Genomic DNA, 19,892 nt, shown 5'->3' with positions numbered 1-19,892 from the left:
CGTTTCACCCTCGCCAGCGAAACGCCACAAAAAGTGAACACCAGCACGCCGGGGATCCTGAATCGACCCCGCCAGCTCCAGCCAGGCAGATGTTTTCGATTACAGGCGCATTTGTGGTCAGGGTGGCTCTGTAATACACCATAATACCCCTTGTGGACATACCGGCTCAGATTTATGAAAAGTGTAAAGCGTGATAAAGAGAGCGATGCCAGTGCGCGCGGATATGGGAGAACAACTCCGGCTTTGTCTTGTCAGCCCATCAGGGGTTAGAGCAGGTGGAGCACACCATCCTGATACCGTACACCCCCCCCCCACCCCCACCCCCACCCACTTCACGTCCCCCCCACCTTCTCCTTTCCCAGCCCACCCAGACTTAAACAAAAGCTTCCCGATGCCTTCGGCTCTCTGCGGGCTTCCAGATTCGGCCTTCAGAGGCAGCACCAGACGGGACGGGAACCGTCCCTGTGCTTCGTGAAGGCTGCGCGGCCTCGGAGGAGTGGCCGCACGCCGCGTCCCTCTGATTTTTTTTTCCCAGCTAAAATAGGGAGCTCCTAATCTCCCTTTGGCAGCGATAGACCGCCAGCCAATTCTGACACATTCTCTAGAAAGAAGCGCCTCTGACAGGTGAGGGGCCGAAAATAGTTGCGTGAGATACACACGCATGCACATGTTCATATAGTCACACACAACCTCAGCACACTCCGTGGGACACGCACGCAGATTTGATCTTTTTCTTGTCCTGCATGAAATCATTGAATCACAGTTGGAGCTTTTGAGACTTTTTGCTGTAGATTTTTACAGGTTGCTTTTTTTTTTTTTTTTTTTTTTTGCTGCTTCCTTTGTGCACATTTCGTTTGAATTCTTCTACTTGACATCATACATTTAGGGCACAGAAGGGTGTATTTGGTTTGGGAAATTCAAGGTTTTAACAACAATATTAAAACCGACAAACACATTAGTAGCATTATCTTTAGTCTCAGTACTTAAATAAAATAAATGATTTAGTTCTTTTTTGTTCCATGGAGAAGGTCAATTTAAACTAGAGGTGGGAAAAAATATCGATACGGCAATATATCGCGATACGTTTTTTCCCAATACAATATCGATGTTGAAAGTCTTAATATCAATTTTAAAAGGAAAAAGAAAAAGCCATGTGTTTGGCCAATCGTGAACGACTTCCACACCTCCATCACCACTTTTTCTCTACGAGCGCAATAAATTGGAAATGGATCATTTGAATTAATATTGTTTTTTGACTCCAATGAATTATCACGGTCATCTGATGTACAAATATGTAGGTAGCAAATATTTAAGCTGCACTTAAAATTTGTCATTATGTGGAACATTGCAATATATCGCAATAGCATCGCAATAACGTATCGTATCGTGACTCAAGTATCGCGATACGTATCGTATCATGAAGTCCTTCGCAATACCCCTAATTTAAACTGTAGTGGGTCCATTTTTTTAATTAATTCATACAATTTACTGTACATGAAATAAGATATGACAAACTCAATAATGACAGTATTTCCGTGACTCTTTATATTTATTTTATGTTTATTTCATGTGTTCCGACAAAGCGCAGCAGAATAAAATAAATCCATACGAAGCTTAAACACACACGCAAATGAAACACAGCTGCTTTAGTCGGGAATTTGCTTTAAGTCCTACAAGTCAATAAAGATAGTAAATGTGAAAGGGAAGCCGGGGTCAGGTGGCCGTAAAGATTTCTTCAATGTAAATACTGTATGGCTTATCGTCTTTCCTTACGCACACACATGTGAGTACACACACACACACACACTCACATAGCAAGGATGGACGGCCTCTCTCTCTCAGCCGGCATGATGAGAGTACCATAGTGTATGATAATACTGAATTCATCGCATCCAGCAACTACCTCACCCATCTGCCTCCATATTTTGGCTGTCACACTTTATGAAGGGCCGGCAACCATAAAAAATGGATCTAGATGCTATTTAAGAGGATCTGTGGAACCGCCTGGCCCCCATGTCAAGGGCTGTCTTACTGCCCTGTCACAACCTCTCCTCTGGACCGGCGTTGTCTTGAATCATGGAGGCTGATGTGGTTTTGGGCCTGAGGGAGCGGAATGCGGTGCTGACGATGACACAACCCCCCCCTCCCTCCCCTCTCCAGCCCTCGACAAGGGGCCTCATCCAGCTGTCTTGTTGTGGTCAGATTCTCAGTACTGTTCCGTATCACATGGGGAGGAGATAATCCCGCGCTGGTCAGATCAGGCGCTGACTGGGACTGGCAGGAGACGGGCACCCGACGCTGAAAGGGAGGCAGGAAAAGTGTGAGATAGAAAAAAAAAAAGAAATAGATCTTGCAGAAAACTGATACGTTCACCAAAAAAAAAAAAAAAAACATTGTTCCCTCTCATTCTCCCTCATCTAACTCGCCTCCTTCCTCCTTCACTCTCTCTGCCCTCCTGCCTCAGGTCTGTGCCGTTTGCAGCGCCGCTAAGCTGTAAACTGAAACTGGTTAGCGCTGAGCTCTTAATTCTTGTCAGCGTCTATTAATTATGGGCCAGTTGGATGTTCCAGTTCAAACAGCCCCCGCAGATCTTGGAATTCTGACTCCGGCTGTTTGGTCACTTGTCGCTTGTCGCAGCCACATGACCCAGCAGCCCTCGGCGGGGAAACCAGTGTCTGTGTGTGTTTCTGTGTGTGTGTGTGTTTATGGTGGTACATGTCTGGAACAAAAGCAGCCATAATTCACTGTCACTTAAACTGACAAGTCTATGAATTTATGCTCTATGTGCCGGCTGAATATGTTTTAAAGTTAAAGCCTTCACTAACTGCATATTCTTATATTAGGCCTGCGTGTGTTATTAAACAGAGAGAAGCGACTGAATTGATTTAATATCCCGAGTACATGCGTGCACTTTCCTGCGGCACAATTTATAATTTTAAATTTAACTTAACCAAGAATAATGGTAAAAACAACCGCTAAAGCTCCATCCATCGCCAACCCAGTTCCTAGCTGCCTAACTGACTAATTAAAACCGCATCCACATGTGTTCAAAGAACAAGAAGTCTATTTGCAAGCCTTATTGATTACTTTAAGGCGTACAAATGGAAAGCTGTGTTAGGAGAGGGGCTCTCGATTTAGCTTCAATCTGCCAGGCATAAAATGATCTCACTGTGTTTGCTGGGAAGAATGAGCTCCCTCTGGGCACGGTGGGTAATTAGGTTAGTGGATAGTCGGTGTCAGGAAATTGAAAGACCATCCTAATCGGATTCTTTTGTTTCCAGGGGAATCAAAGGAATTTATGCGAGTCACTGGGAAATCTCACACGACTCAATTCCACTTGACCATGTAAAATCTGTTTGCTCTCCCCCCCGATGCTCAAACAACTTTTAATGCAAGCGTGTAAATTCGGCACGTAAGGTGAATCGAGGCTGTGTCCTCTGCGAGGGCTTTGAAGATAATCCCAGATGTGTCACGTCTGTATGCTCACGCTGAACGGGGCTGCCCGGCTGTCAAAGGGTTGGAAATAAAGGAAGAAAAGTGCTGTACAATCAGGAATAAAGTACGACTTTACTTGCAGTTTATGTACGTTATACAGTGTACTACAAGTAGAACAAAAATACATATAATGTGTCACAATGAAGTTAAACATTTAAATATTTCAAAGAGTTTTGTGACTCAGCAAAATATGCTTCCTAATAATGACCTATAATAAAGATGCTCCAATGCTTCAATACAACAGTTATTGTAAAAGCATAAAATCATAGTCCACTGCAATTAAATTTAATTATGAAGATTTAGCTGATCGAGATAAAAATGAACCTGTAAGCACAACCGAATTATCGTCATATTAGTTCCCATTTATGTTGTTCTGCTCAATAACCACTCTTCAGTGTACCTTTGGTTTAGCTGCCTTTATACATGTGTGATATTCGTTGCAGGCGTGCGTCTGGACCGGGTGAGAGGGGGCCGACAGAAGTACAAGCGGAGGCTGGACGCAGAAAACGGGACGTACCTCGGCCTCACCATCCCCCCTCCGGCCAAAAAGCCATGTGAGTCACCCGGCTTTTAATTCTTCTTCCTCTTTTTTTTTTTTTTTATCATGAATTTTGGATGGTAGCACATTATTACAGAATCAGCAAATGCAGATGCATAGATGGATGTTTAAGTTTCGAATTCAGATTCATTGTTTGGGCAGCCCTCCATCCAGCATACTCCACCAGTGTTGTAATTTGTGCATTCCAGCTTTATCCGCTCACTATCGCTTAAAATTGTCGTGTAGCACGCTACGCCGCTCTCATTCTTTTTTTTCCCTCTCTCGCTCTCTGCATTCTCCTTCAGTGACAAAGATCGTTTCCCATCTGTTGGTGGTGGAGCCAGAGAAGATCTATGCCATGCCCGACCCCACCATGCCCGACGGAGACATCAAGGCCCTGACCACGCTGTGCGACTTGGCCGACCGCGAGCTGGTGGTCATCATCGGCTGGGCCAAACATATCCCAGGTAGAGATGTGGCTGCTGGAGTCGGGCTTTTCTGAACACATCATTAGAAAATGTGTCGAAGTGGAAAAATCTGTAGATTATCTCATTATAAGAGACAAAAGTCAAGATTATCTGAATCTTATGGATCACGATATTTTTTATAAAAAAAACTAAAACGGCACATTTGTTTTTGGATTTGCTGAAACGTTACAGTGTGAGATTGCTGAAGTAGTTCACCGACTGTTGTGCACAACTCCGGCGCCCGCCCTCCCACTCACACTCACAAGCGCGCACACAGGATAATTAACATCTGCTACTCATCTGCACCTAAGGGAGAAGCTAGTCCCATATTCTAAAATCTAATCAATAAAGAGCAGCTGAAACCTTTGATTTGACTGGGTGGGGCGGGAGAGTCTGGGGGCTGGGATCCGCCCCTATGTCAATGTATTCCATTTCAATCCCAGACTTAAAGAAAGCAATCCTCTTACTTACTTAAGGGGACTGCACAGGGCCTATGTTGAAATTGATTTATTTAGGGAAATACTGGCGGAGTCCCCCTCTCCTTGTTGATGAATCCTTAACTAAGACTTGCTATGCAAATGTTCTTAGATCTTCTTTTCTTCTCATCTTTATCAGTCGAAGCAGACACTTTCGACCTCAGTGTGTTTAGGTGTAGAAAGCCATTGATCCAGTTAAGCAATGCACAAAGATGCATCCGGTTCAATTATTATTCAATTAAACCAAGTCATAGTCGGTATATTTCAAATGTTTTGTCTCGGTAAACTGGGTTAAATGGCCGTGAATGTTTCTGTGAACGAATTTTACGTAAATTCTTTTCATGTCTTCATATATATTTAACTTACATGGCATAAAAGAAGCTGCAAATCATCAAATGAGAATTAGAAACCAAAGTAATTTATGTTTTCATTTGGAAAACAATTATTATAACAACTGCAATTAGTGAAGTGAAGTATTATTCACATTCATTTTCTTAACTCGCGATCCTGTGATGGCACAGTCACAATACTCACCAGCCGCGAAAGAAAGATCAGAAGCGACAGTAGTTTTGTGAAAAAATGTAGCATGGGCCATGACTTCACACCGACCGAGTGACTAGCAACAGGGAGGGACATCACTCTGCAGCGATGACAGCTGATGACATGGCAACAGGCGTTTGTGAGTTGCCCAACATGTGCATAGGTTGCACCGACATCAGCCTCCTCAAACACACAACGCATCTGGTGGCTGCTAGTATGTAGCTTAGCCCTGTCAGTGACCTGTTCAGTTCCATAATTCATCCAAGAGTTTGATGAGTAAAAGAAAGAAAAAGAACTGGGGGCTGACGTTATAGGACATTATAGGAAATGTCAGCAATTTAAAAACTGAATTTGTAACAAGTGCGTATTTTTGCTGCTTCCCCCAACCTCCAAGTGAGGAACCACGTTTTTTTTTGATGTTACGTGCTTCCTCTATGTGAAGCTCTATCATCAGTTTATTTTGTAGTTTTCACCCACCTAACAAAGGTATACTGTGTGGTGGCCATAAACTGCAGAAAACCATGTAATTCCCTTCACAAACTGCTACAGTACAAAAGTTTCCGTTCCCGTGAAGGAGGTCTCTTCTGAAACCCGGCTGTAATTAATGCAATTTGATGTGTGTGAAGGTTTGTTGAGTCCAGCACTCTGAACCTCAGAGGAATGACTTTACAAAGACACGGGCGAGCTGTGCAGCCTGATTAAGCGATTAGACCGGAGAGGGATGCTGGGGGTTTGAGGCAGGGGTGCTGTCTCACCACTTTGGAGTTTACGCTCAGAGACCGGCTTTAACAGGGACAGGAGGAGCATCCCTGACCCAAATGTGCTTTTTTTCTTTTTTTTCTTTTTTCCCATGTCCTCTTTTTCAGCCTTAAGAACAAATATGTGTCTTAACTAGTTTTCAAAAGAATCAAATTCAGGTATTTTTCAGAGTGAAAAAGAAAGAGGCCATGTAAGGTAACTTTTCATGCTTTTTTTTTTCTCTGTTGCATTTTCTATGTATAACTATTGATCTTGGGTGGCGTGAAGATCTAAATCCAGACCTGACAGAGTTATTAAAGGGGCATGTGGCACTCTGGGGACATTTTACCCGGGTCCACCAGGTCAGGGTGTCACCAAGTAACGATTAAGACAAAAGGGGTCCCTACAGTTTAAGCGTCCACTCCCGCCATTACACTCATAGCCCACTGCGCTAATGGCCTTAACGATGAGGTAATAAGAGTCATTAGTGCAGATCGCTCCATTAATGTAAAAGTCCTTCAATGTCCACATGTAGAGAGCGGGGAAGAAACATGCAACACTGGATGGGATTTCTGTTGCATGCCTTCATTTGTTTTGTTTTTTTACACATAAAAGCAAAGATTTGTAAAAGTAAAAACATTTGAGCTGCAAGAACAAAACCTTTTCGTTGCAAGTTAAACACCTTACCTTGTGTTACCTTCACACACACCGTCGTTAAAATGGAAACCGAGCAAAAGGCAGAGGTGTCTGCTAATTTCTACCACACAAACACAACACACAGAGATTTATATTCAAGTCAACAGCGTTCGGCACCCTCTGGTATTTAATGCTCACTGAGTTCAGAGCATCCCTCGGTTCCTCTTTGATTTTTTTCCCCTCGCTCTCTCTGCCCCTCTCACACACACTCGACCGTCATATCTTTAACACACACTCTCTGGATTCCTTGTTCTCCTGCTCTCCCCTGGCTCTCCCCCTCCTGCTCCTCCCGCTCATATAGGGCCCTCTAGTCTCATTATTACCTCTGTCTTTTTATTAGGCCCATTAGGGCTCTTAGGAGGCCTGTAATGATACTAAATGAATAGAGAGTGAACTGCTGTCTGTTTTAGACCCAGCTCTCAGTGACAGCTTCAAGCTCCACTGCCAACCACTCAGTCTGTTCACTGTACTGAATAAGGATTCAATTAGTTATTTGATCTGTACCTGTACTGTACTGTTGCACTGCCAGAACACATTTCTGTCCTGAAAACAATCACCAGCGTCAGCCCATTTTGATATGTCACAGTAGGAAATGCACGGGGGGGTAAGTATTAAGTTGATTAGTGGGAACAGAGCCGCCGTTAATGTTATCCTGAACACTCGAGGAAAAAAATGTCTGATCGTAAAATGACCTACTGGGTGCCATATAGAAAGGGTAAATGGATTTGGTGTTTCAGCGTGTTTGGGGAAAAAAAAACACGTGGTGCTAGCTAAATGTTCAAATAAACATAAATGATGGAAAAAAACACCTGCCAGCTAAATTATTAGACTAAAACGCATCTAAAAAAAAGTCCTTTGCCTTAGTGAATATTGATGCTCCCTAACCTTACTATTTCAGATAAATTCCATTTTCACCCCTTTTCTTTAATATAACATAAATAATAGCTAATTAGATGCAAATGCTAGCTGGTGACATAGCCATGCACAGTTTTAGCTAATCCTAAGTATATTTTTTAACTGACTCTCTGTAATTACATTTTATTTTTAATTTTTAGATGAACCTACATTTTAGTAGGTCAGCTTGGTATCCAAAATAATGAATTATGCTATTTTAAACGATAACTAGCTTAGCTAAGTCGTTAACTAGCCGCTTTTGTTTTCTATTTGCTAGCTGGTGAGATCATTTCAGCTACTGTATTGATGAATGTATTTTTTAAAGTTATGCTATATCCTTAAAACCACATAATATCTGATTAATGAACATTTTGGTAGCTCACTTTGATAGTTAATCAGACAGCGACAACAGTGAACAGCTTAATTGTTGCGCTAAAAGTATGCCTAAAAATTTGTGTGTGCTCTGTGTTTCAGTTAACTGTTAAAGTCAATTAAATATTTTCATATTAAGCCACGATTAAGACCATGATTTTGACCTCACCAGAACTATTTCTAGGCAGACAATGTAGAAGCTAGCTAGACAATGCTAATTCTAAATTTGTTTATTTGTGTGAATATCTGTTTTTAAACATGTGGATTAATGTTGGTTGCTCACTTTGTTATCTAACATCATTAAGTAGGCAATAACTAAATCTAATCACGAGGGAGACAAAATGAAATGCTAATTAAGTGGTTAATGACTAAAAGGTAATTAGCCTAGCTGGGTAGCAATAACCGGCTGCCATCTAGTAGAAACCATGCAGTTTGTTTGACTTACTTTCAAATCAAATTTTCAATTTTAGGTTCCTTTTATTACATTTAATCTTTAGTGTAATGAGTAGGCAGATGCCGTAAAAAGGGTGTTTTGACTAAATAAAATCTAAAATAAAATATAATTTCTTAAAACCACCAAGTTCATCACATAAAATGGGACATTTTATGTGATAAATATCGTTGTCGAGAGGCAGAGTGCTTCTCAGATCTTTTCCTATCCTGTATCATTTGTTTCTTCTGTGAAATAATTAGTCATAAAATTCGTAATTAGACAATTTACAGTCATTCAGCTAAATTTTCAATCAGCCAACTACATAATTGTTATTTCTGTAATTGCTGTTGTCTGTCAGTGCAGAACAGCAGATATTAATTTCTTTCAGTGCAGTGGACACCTCTAGCATTCCTTGCTCGTGCTTTTTTGTCACCGTGCAGCGAGACTGCAGACACGGAGACATTGACATTCCCCGGCTTGCTCAATATTGTGTCATGTTTGGTCAAACGGCATTAAATCAGTAGGGTGAAATATTGATATTTCATCAGGGGGATTCTTCCTCCACAGCGACACTTAACTCAGCCGCCTCTCGGCGCCGTACCTGGAGCTCCCCAGGGTGGCCCCAGGGAGGAAGGAAGTCACTCCAACGCTTCAGTAAATTGAGTGGAAAGAAGAAAAAAGGCTGAGAAAAAGGAAAGAATGATGAAGAAAATGAGAGACGGTTGAAGGGGGGGATGGTTCTTTCACAAATACAGAAGATGAAGAAGGAAGACACTAGAACAATAGAAATGACGCATAATGCAGACTTAATAATGTTTCTCTTGAGCTATTTGGAAGTTGTTATGCATTAAAACAAAATAATCATAGGTTTTAGTCTGAATCTTTTCAGACTAGACTAGACTCTTAGACTTTTCTAAAAGAAACTCATTATTCTAAATGCTCCTCTTTTTTACTTAATTGTCTTTTGGGAAACTGAATTAGTGAATTCCTGATACCTCCTGGATATCTACATCCAGTGATCCTGTAGTCCTCCCTTCCCCCACTAAACATGTACCGGATGTCCTCCATCAACTGTCTGTTTGTCAGATCTGAGGCTTGGATCGATCCCCCTTTCGCATTTGGTGGACTGATTACAATCTACTAATCAATGACACCCCCAGCACTCTTTTCTCTGAGCCTCATTCTCTCTCTTTCTGCCGTTTCTCTATTTGCTTGATAAGAACCATCGCGAGGACCTCTTTTAAGTCAACCTGCCCGATTCCAATCCATACAAGTTCAGATTTAAGTAAGTAGCGTTGGTGGGTTCAAGGCCCTGGTCAATACCCCCAATCACCTTCCTATTCACCATAGAGTCGTGAAAGGTATTGTGGCTGGTTGAGGTCCTTTCAGGTGCCCGTCTGTTTGATGTGGTGTGTGTGAACGTTAGAGGAGCGAGGTGATGGGTCGACCTCGAGATCTGGATGAATTGCTACTTTGACTTGAGAAGGTTGAAAGACATGAAAGACTAAAGAGGAAGGAGGCTACATGTTTGCGTTTTTTTGTTTTGCTTCGGACCTTCATTTTCCTTGACTTAAAGACTGTACTACACACAGACGTAGCGATGACGGTCTTAATTTAAAAGACAGAAATATTATAAACAGCTTCAATGAAAAGTACAAAAACACACTTAACCGCAAATTCTTTCCGTTGTGTCGGGTGTTATGCAGCAACCTGTTACAGATTTTTAATTGATCGTGCCTTTAACCTCCCTGACCCTGCGTCCTCATAAGGGGACGTTAAGTTTAAGGTTTTATTGCAGCTTATTCTGCTTCATTTAAACCCATTGTCCTCATTAGTGGACGCTTTAGTCTGCCATCTAGTGGTAGCAAAGGTTAAAAGTTATTTATTCGTGCACATTAACCTTTCTAGTTTAATATGATGCACAAATTTAACAAATTAGCAATTTTTGTTAATTAGCAAGTACTCGTCTGAGGACGTTGGGTTTGAAATTAAGTCATTGCACAGCCATGTTCAGGTGTAAAAATAAACAATTTTATATTTTATCACACATTGGTGAGTTTTTTATAATATAAAAAACAATTCCCAGTCTCCACATATGAGGACATTGTTTTTTGTTTGTTTTTTCAAAAACTACTACTTCCTGTTTAAAGATGATGCTTAGTTCTTATACTTCTTAGGTCCTACTAATCTAAATACCTTGGAGGAATTTAAAATGCATAGCAAATAAAAGCTCAGGAGCTTAAAAGACCAGAGAACATAACTTTGCCGTATTTCTCTCAGAACTAAACCTTCAGTGTACTTCAATTTCTTCTCCTTGTCCTTTCTGATTGACGTATGGCGTCTTTTAATTGTAACACAATTTCCAAAAATGTCCTTATTGTTTGTTTGCTTTAAAAAAGTGTCACTGACTTTTCCACATAAATGAATTTCGTAACTTCCTTCGTTGCAAACTTTATATTCACCAACAACAAATAATGTGTGAAACTACTTTAAGTCCTACTTTAAGTGCGGTCATTGTTTTATTTTGCTTTTTAATTCCATCTTTTTTACCATGACAAGAACAGTAGGGTTAACAATGGATTTGTCCTCTGTAAGCTGCGTCTCACGCGCTTATGTCCGTGGTTGCAGAAGGGCTGACTGTTGACTGCTGGTGGTTGAAGCAGCCTTGGCTCATGTTTCAAAGGCCTCTACACTTGACTGATTTATATTGCTCCCTTAAGCCACCGCATACAGTGCTCGGCCTCCGTTTCAAGTTAGACTGCTCTGGGGATATTGTACAGTGACTGTAAGTTGCCCATAAAAAAAAAAATGGAGGAGCTGAGGTGACCAGTTAGTGAACAGCTATGTTCACGAGCTGGTCTCTCTCTACATCGCATGCTTGCGGCGTGTGAGCTCCCAGAAGTGTTAACGTTTTCCTCACGTCCCTGCAGGTTTTTCCACGCTGTCGCTGGCAGACCAGATGAGTCTACTGCAGAGCGCCTGGATGGAGATCCTGGTGCTGAGCATCGTGTTTCGCTCGCTGCCCTGCGAGGATGAGATCGTGTACGCGGAGGACTACGTGGTGGACGAGGAGCAGGCGAGGATCTCGAGCCTGCTGGACCTCCATGTCGCCATCCTGCCGCTGGTCCGGCGCTACAAGAAGCTGCGCATGGAGAAGGAGGAATTTGTCACGCTCAAAGCCATTGCTCTGGCTAACTCAGGTAAGGGTAAAACGTTGTTCGACTTCTTAGTAGAATCCTAAAATGTACAAACCATCCAGACTTTGAAATTTACACAACGCACACGAGAGAAAAATAAAAAATAAAGCAGCGTAAACCAAACAAACATATAAATGCTGAATACTGTAGGATTTGTAAGTAAGAGTTCAGACTGAGTGGGTGCACCTAAGAACCTCTGGCCAAATCTACTCCAGCGCTGGAACGGGAATCTCTCAATTAAATCTCAAATAAATCGAGATAGTTGGCATTTAATTAAACAAACAAAACACCGAAATGTGAAGTGGTTAACTATATCTAGTGGCACCATCGCTTCCACATTGAAGGATCCCCGATAAGAAGGGACATAAAGGTCAGGAGCGCGGTTGTTTAATTTAACACACCACCCCGGCCCTCTCCGTCCGCTGGATGTGTGTGCGCAGCTATATTTTAATTTGTGTGCGGATACATGTGCGTGCGTGCGTGCGCCTGTCACATTGCGCTCTCATTCTCTCCATCTCCATAACAGTGGCTGCCAGCGCGCCGCGGCCGAGGGAGATATATTTAGCATTTCATTAGAAAAACAGGGGCTGTCAATAAAATGTGTTAAGTGGAGTGGAATGAGCGTTGGGGAGCGACGGGCCTCGTTTGTTCCAATGTGAAGATGCTGCGCCCGTATTGACAGTTTGCTTTTCATGTGGCTGGGCCTGTCCCCCCACTAATCAATGCCTGTTAGGAGTCTTTTCTCCTGCCTGACTGAAAAATGAAAATTGCTGAGCTCAGAGCTTTAGTCCTCTGATGACAAACACTCCATGGGAGAGTGGAGGGGAGGCTGTGGAAACACAGATAGGTAAGGGAGAAGTGTGAGAGAGGAAGGCGGGGGTCGCGGGGGGGCAACTTCGGCTCGTTTGAACGCGGCCTCGGAGAGCCTCGGCTCCAGCGGTCCTGTGGGTGTGACAGCTGTGGAAATTCATGGCCATTGATTTTGTAATTAGCAGAGTATCGACGGGATTGACGCCAGGCTGCTGACGGATTACATGGAAATTGTTTCTTCAAAGTTAGTTTTGCATTCCGCCCGTAACCCCCTTAAACACGCGCGCACATGCGAAAAAACATGCGTGCGCCCGCTCCCCGTGCATTTACACACACTGACACAAATTTGAAAACATATTTTCTTTCTCCTCCCCCTCTTCTCTCTCTCTCTCTCTCACACACACACACGTAATCACGCAGCCAAACGAGGATCAGATCAGCATTAACATGAAGGTTTCAAATGAAGAGTGCTGGAACACATGTGCGGTCCACATAGCCTAGTTAATTTCCCAAGATAGAAATGCAATTTACACAGAAGGCGACTGGTAAAAGAGACTTAATCAGTCAGTTAGGAACATAATTAGCCTTGTACTTTCCTTTTTTCTGCCTCATTTACATGTTCATACACGGCCTCACTTCACTCAACACAACTTTCATGACACATAGCGGCGCTGATCTAATTCACTCACACTTCAATCAGCGGCCATGTTTGGATTCGCGTTACTAACGCAGCGCGTTGAGGGTGAGGCGAGTCTATCTTATTCTCTTGGATTCAATTATAATACTGAATTGAATTCGCATTGTGTCTAATGAATTGTGGATGCGATGCATACACAGATTAGACCTGACACTGCGAGTGTGTGCGGCGATATTGGCTGAAAGCGAACCACCGCTTGTCCATTAAACCGCTCGCTGACAACTCGTCCTTTGGAGGACGAGCCTGTTTTCCTCTAACATGTAGACTTATACGTGGCGAGCAGTTTTTAATAAGTCTCAACTGGTTTTATTTTAGAGCCTATACATGAGGGGGCCAACTGCTCTTTCTTATGGAAATGAAGGCCATCTGCCACCATCATTCAGCTGAACGATATCCCAGTAATGCAGCCATCTGAATTCATTAGCAGGAGGGGGGATGTATGTGGTCCATGATACCAAAAGGAATGAATCTTCTTTCTGCCCCACTGTATATTTATACAGACCTACAGTACCTCTCCCTCTGCCTCCCCTTCTCCCTCGAGCCCCGGCCACGTGTAGGCATTTATTTAAGGGGCATCATTAACTACTAACAAGAGAAAAGCTCTCTCCAGTATTGCGTGCTGCAGAATTTAAAACCACACGGTGCCGCTGCAAAACAAAACGAGCTGTTGTTGTCGCTGCGTTCGCCGCTCACCTCAACAAGTGGTTTCAAAATGCGAATGTTACACCTCTTGTGTGTCTCCCTTTTTCTTCCACAACGCCCCCGTCTCCCTCCAGACTCCATGCACATAGAGAATATCGAGGCCGTGCAAAGGCTCCAGGACTCTCTACACGAGGCCCTGCAGGATTTCGAGGGCTCCCAGCACCCGGAGGACCCCCGGCGGGCCGGCAAGCTGCTAATGACCCTGCCTCTGCTGCGTCAGACCGCCACCAAGGCCGTGCAGCACTTCTACAGCATCAAAATGCAGGGCAAAGTCCCCATGCACAAACTATTCCTCGAGATGCTGGAGGCCAAGGCTTGACACCCGGGCGGGAGACGTTTGACAGACAGCGTTTGCGTCGCCCGGTCCGAGGCGAAGGACAGCCCGGTGGGAAAAAAAAAAAAAAAAAAGGAAGCAGGTGTGCCAACCGACAGTGAAAGCATGACGTTTGGACTACTGAGTCATTTTAACACTTTTAAACAGTAATAAACATAAAAAAGATAAAGAGGGGGAAACTTGAAATAGTTTTAACAAAGGGTGACAAATAGACTGATTGATGTGGGATCACAATGATGTATATAAAGTTGTTGTGTACAGAGAATCAGGCGACCAAGGTCTTGTTATAACCGGAGACCCGTTGCTCTATATCACCTGAAGCTTCTGTGAATTTGTTTCTTATCGTATTTTCATCTCAACATGGAAGTGTGATCATATAAATGTCCTAAATAACTGTACAGCTACATAGCCACATGATGTGTTTTTGTTTAGTTTCTTGTTTTTTTTTTTCTCTCATATTTTCTAATCTCAGTTGTTAAAGCAATATTCTCTAACTGGTCTACATATAATATGTGTACTGTATATTGTGTGAAATTGCACTGGGATGCGGGGGGTGGGTTGAGAATTGTTAGACATATTCTTATATCCGTCATCAAAGACAGTGGAGACTCTCCATTTCCTCGTATTATATTTACCTCGTAGTAGCGTCATCGACTCAGCGGCTCGGTCAGCTTGGTGCTCGCTGAAGGAACCGCGGTCGGCCGGTGGTCAAGGTTCACCAAGAGTTTGCACTAAGCATCGATGAACAACGTGGCAATAATGGGTATTGTACTAGCTAGCTCCGTCTGGTAGCGTCTCAGTCAGTGTTTTATAGAGACTCCACCTCATCGTCACCACACACACACACACACACACACACACACATTGGCAACTAAACATACTGTGAAACATGCACATGATAATGATAAGCTATATTTAAGAATTAATAAGTGAAACTGTATGGCTGTATGTCAAAAAGGATTTTTTTTTTGTTTTTTTGTTAAAGGACACAATAACAGCGACGTCTATGTAATGCAATCTAATACGCCCTTCAACGCAGCTTGTAATAAAAACTACCTTTGTGGCGATTGCAACATTCGGTCTGTGTCACATTCAGTCCCGTGCTCATTTTTGAGGCCTTTAATATGTGATGGTGCTGTAATTAGATTGCATTATATTGTACAGTTTTTTTTATTATTATTATTTATTTATTTAGCTTGTATTCTCAAACAAGTGTCACTATATTGATGGCATTAGTTCATGTTAGTTCGTAGTGTATTTCTGGTCTCACACACACGCACGCGCGCACACGCACGCACACACACACACACACACACACACACACACACACACACACACACACACACACACACACACTGTATATTTGATACCAAAGCTTATACATTAGCCTCACACACCTACACAGTTTATTTCATAAAATGTGGACTACAGGGTAAAATATTGAAGATCAGAGGCAGGAAACCGAAATATAGATTTAATAATAATAAAAAATAATAACGCTACATTTCATTATATCATCAGTGTTTTTATTTTTAATGTAACATTGTGACACTGTTGTGACACTGTCAGTATGATGACACTTGTGTAAATGAGAATAACTTTATTATTTTTTTTATAACGGACATTTTTATTCATCTTTTTTAATGCCATCAAGGATTGACTCAAGATCGTGACTTCTTTTTTTGCTTTTTTTTTTATTAATACGAGGCAACAAATAAAGATTGACTAAAGATGCAAAAAGCACCAAAGTCTAGTAAAGAAGGCAGTCGAGGTGGTTGAACACGTCACAGGATTTGTGTCCCACAGTTTTTACTTTCTTTTCAGTTTTCAGTTTTGTTTGAGTTTAGGGGCCGAAATGACTGGGAAAACATTTCAAGAGATCAGTGCTCAAGATTTAACACGTCATTTGCACTTCAGTGATCACTCATTTACAAATTATCCCACAATCTCAAGGGAAAAAAATGAGAAATCTGCCTTTTGTTTTCTCAAGATTATACACATTTACATGAGAAAATTAAATTTATAAACTCACAACCTGTAAAATGTATATATTTTCAAACTTGGCCGTTCTCAGCCTCCGTACCGTCCATCTTTAACAAAGGTGCTAATCACCCAGACAGGCACTGTGTACGAACGCCGACTCTCCCTCTGAGGAGCACAAACTCCATCAGTAAACCTGTGTATTCACAAGCGATAGTAGACTTTTAGAGCGTAATATCTATCAGCGGTAAACAAGTTGCCAAATTTATTCAAGGAAAGCAATCAGAGTAGCGCTAACAACATATGTCTTCTCGTCCTGACAACCTGCGCGGGTTGGACGGAACGCGTTATCACGAGATCAGAATAATATAACAGTGAAGTAATCAGCTGCTCTTAGGATCGTAGTGCGGCAGGTGTTGTCCCTCGTGAACACTTTAAAGCATTTGTGTCTTTAGGGTGTCAAGTGCCATTAGCTTATGCCCAAACAAGGAAGAAAAAACATAAATCAGAGCGACGATCCCCCCGCAGGAACGCTATTGATTCACCGTAATGTAATGCAAAGATAATTATAACCCGATACAGTAGAGGATATGATTCCCATAATGCACTTCCCCAGTTGCTAACCAGCTAATTCATTCCCAGATGTATCACCTGTGTACCGTAGCAAACCAAAGCCTCTTCAAAATACGCTGATACGACTGCAACGGGAGCCAACCGATGAGCTTAAATTTAGATTTTACCCCGTATTATTCATGGTTCTCATCTCATCTTTGTCAATATGAGACACTGTGTGAAGTCTAAGACATATAAAAAAAACTTTTCTTAAAGGAGCGCGATTCAGTAAACCATCAGTTCATGTTGTGCAGGTTGTCGTGAAGTGTTAATGACCAAAACAGGAAAAAAACTAAACAAAAAAAACAACTGACCCTCCTCTGATCAAAGTTCACTCACAAACCTCCTCCGTGCACTTTTGAAGGCGGATAATTGTTTCCCGACTTTCCCTTCTCCCGAATTAACGTAAGAAAATAAAAGGGGAAAAAATGCTTAATTTATTTTCAGACTTCTAAAACGGTTCGACTACATCCAATTAATTCTAATTGTCTCCTAAGCCGAAATCCTCAATAGAAATGGAGCAATTAAATTTCTGCTTTGGCTCTACCTTGGGGACGGGAGACGTTTTATTTCGGTTGACGGCGGGGAGGGTTCGTCTAAACCTTTACAAAGGCGATTTCATGGGCGTCTGTAATAGTTTCATAACAGAGCGATCACTGGGCTATGCAAGGCAAATATGGCCACCTATGTTCCTTGTGTTGTGGAGCATCGGAGTGGCATTTAGTTGTGCTTTGTTTACAACATACTGTACAAATGTATTGTGCATACTTCACTGTACTATACTGTAACTGCTGTTGCATTGCTGTAACTATGATCTTTTGTTTAATTTAATGCATTTCTCATGTTGGATTAGAGACTGGAATTTAGAGCCCACTGAAGACTTTATATGATGCATTGAGTCGAAGCGCGATTACTCATGTGAGAGTCGCGTCCGGTCCAAGGTGGGACGGTTTCTTTTTTTTTTTTTTTTTCTGCGTCTCCGTGCTGAAACACTCCCTGTGTCATCATCGATTCTGGTTATCGGTGCAGCGGGACGTATGGCGAGCGACGTCGTCTAGACCCTATACCTCAATTCATATTTTGAAAATGACAGTGGGTTTGGAAGCGGGCCACGAGCTCCTCCTGGGAATCGGTGGCACAGAAATAAAGTGACATCACTGGCTGGGTATTAAAAAGAAAAAAAAAAAAAAAAAAATGTAGATGAACTTACTGCAATTGGGGAACACATTCCTCGGAGGAGAAAGCTGCTTATTCGCTGTTCCATTTGCGGACTTACCTTATCTCCATGCACTCTGAGATGACGAGATTTGCATAAAACATGGAGGAACTTCCCCGGCCGTTCCGGTCCGCAGTGTATAAAGGACCCTGCTAGGTGTATGTACCATAGACATGTGATTACCCAAGAGGTTTACCCCCCTCCTCAAAAGCAATATGTTAGCATTTGTGATATATGAATCAAGTTAAAAGGGAGCTGGTTCGTTTTAATTATGAACTTACCCATTGCGCTTGGAAAAGGACAGGCTAACTATGCACATGCGTCCTGGGAAGACGGAAGAAGAAATGTGAAGAAAAAAAACAAAAAAACATTGGAACTGAGAAGCAAAGAGTCAACCACAGGTTACTGGACAGCATTGTGTGGCATTTTCTTGTGTTTTGTTTGTTGTGTTTCACGCCTACTGTATCCATGTGTAAATATATGCTTCTTCTTCTTTTTTCTTTTGAGTGGGTCAGATCTAACAGTGCACTGAATGTACAGTGACAATAAAATCACATGGTTTATGTAATCGCTGCAAAGGACTTTTATTTTCTTTATTTGGAATCAGCGTCATCCTTTTACTACATTTGAATAAAAAAGGAAAATAATAAATGAATCGGTTAAAGAAAAATCATATTGGAAAAATATGCACCTTGCTCACTGAAGCTACATGGAGTCATTCTTTCTGTTAAAAAGATTTCATCAAATACATTATGCTAATCCTCTATAGGTGGAGGGTCTTTGTCATTGCATCCCAAATGATCTTTATTGAAAAATGTATTCAGGTCAAGAGGAGACGTCCCTCTGGTTAACGTAATATGAGAGGCATCGCTGCGTATTTACTGAACAGATCAGCTTATTTTAGTCAGATCTTCCACGGCCAACGCGCCGCTGTCTCTGCACTCAGTGTTTTGACCACCAGCGTAAATAGAATAACAGAACAGCGAGACCAAAGGAGGCAGTGTGCTGGTAGTTTTCCAATTTTCCTTGGGTAAATTGCACTTGCAAAAGCTTTTGATGGGCACGTGTCCTTGTGATGATTGCCTCTGTTGATGCAATCGATGATGTTCTCTATTAAAGCAGTTCAACAAAAGCCATAAAATACATTTATACAATAAGTTTGGGCAACTTTGGAGATGTGAAGACGTGACGTAATACAGCTTTAACATTACCTGCAGCAGATTTAAGAGGAAAGAAGAATTGAATTTAGAGTTTGGCACAAACAACTCAAAAATACATTTTAAAGTGAAGCAAAACAAGCTGTTGATTTCTGTGTCCTTCACTCGTGCTTATTCATTTGTTTTCATATTTTGGTGATATTTTTTTTCATTTTTCTGCCTGAGGCGTCTCATGGAACCGTCGCGTCCCGCGCAGAGACGGTGCAGCGGCTAAATGTACATGTGCACTCGCGTGTCTGGCAAGGCAGCGCCTTGGGGTGCAGCGGCATCCTCTCTTCCCGGCTGTCAGCTGGTTAACCGTCTACACAGCGTCCCGTTTGACCTTGTGTTGGCTACGACACTGGCTGAATGCACATCTGACACACTCCCTTCCTTTGTGGTGCAATCCTGTGGAAGTCATTTCATTTACTGGGCTTTCAACTTCAGCCGATATTGGGTGGGGTGGACGGGGGGGTGGGCAGGGGCGGGCGCGAGGGAG

At 42.3% G+C, this 19,892-nt stretch overlaps 1 protein-coding gene across 3 annotated transcripts in view; it reads left to right on the top strand.

The window, feature by feature from the left end:
* The window catches only part of esrrgb (estrogen-related receptor gamma b), a 70,183-nt gene extending 51,418 nt beyond the window's left edge, over positions 1–18,765 (top strand). For all 3 annotated transcript variants that reach the window (XM_047574517.1, XM_047574515.1, XM_047574516.1), the window contains exons 4-7: positions 3,939–4,049; positions 4,339–4,500; positions 11,580–11,849; positions 14,130–18,765. In XM_047574517.1, coding sequence (XP_047430473.1) covers positions 3,939–4,049; positions 4,339–4,500; positions 11,580–11,849; positions 14,130–14,374 — 788 coding nt within the window. In that variant the 3' untranslated portion in view covers positions 14,375–18,765. The remainder of the gene's footprint in view (positions 1–3,938; positions 4,050–4,338; positions 4,501–11,579; positions 11,850–14,129) is intronic.
* Positions 18,766–19,892: the final 1,127 nt, after the last annotated feature.

This window comes from Mugil cephalus, chromosome 21, assembly GCF_022458985.1.
Source record: "Mugil cephalus isolate CIBA_MC_2020 chromosome 21, CIBA_Mcephalus_1.1, whole genome shotgun sequence".
In the NCBI taxonomy this organism is placed as follows: Eukaryota; Metazoa; Chordata; class Actinopteri; order Mugiliformes; family Mugilidae; genus Mugil; species Mugil cephalus.
This window is presented reverse-complemented; position numbering and strand designations above follow the sequence as displayed.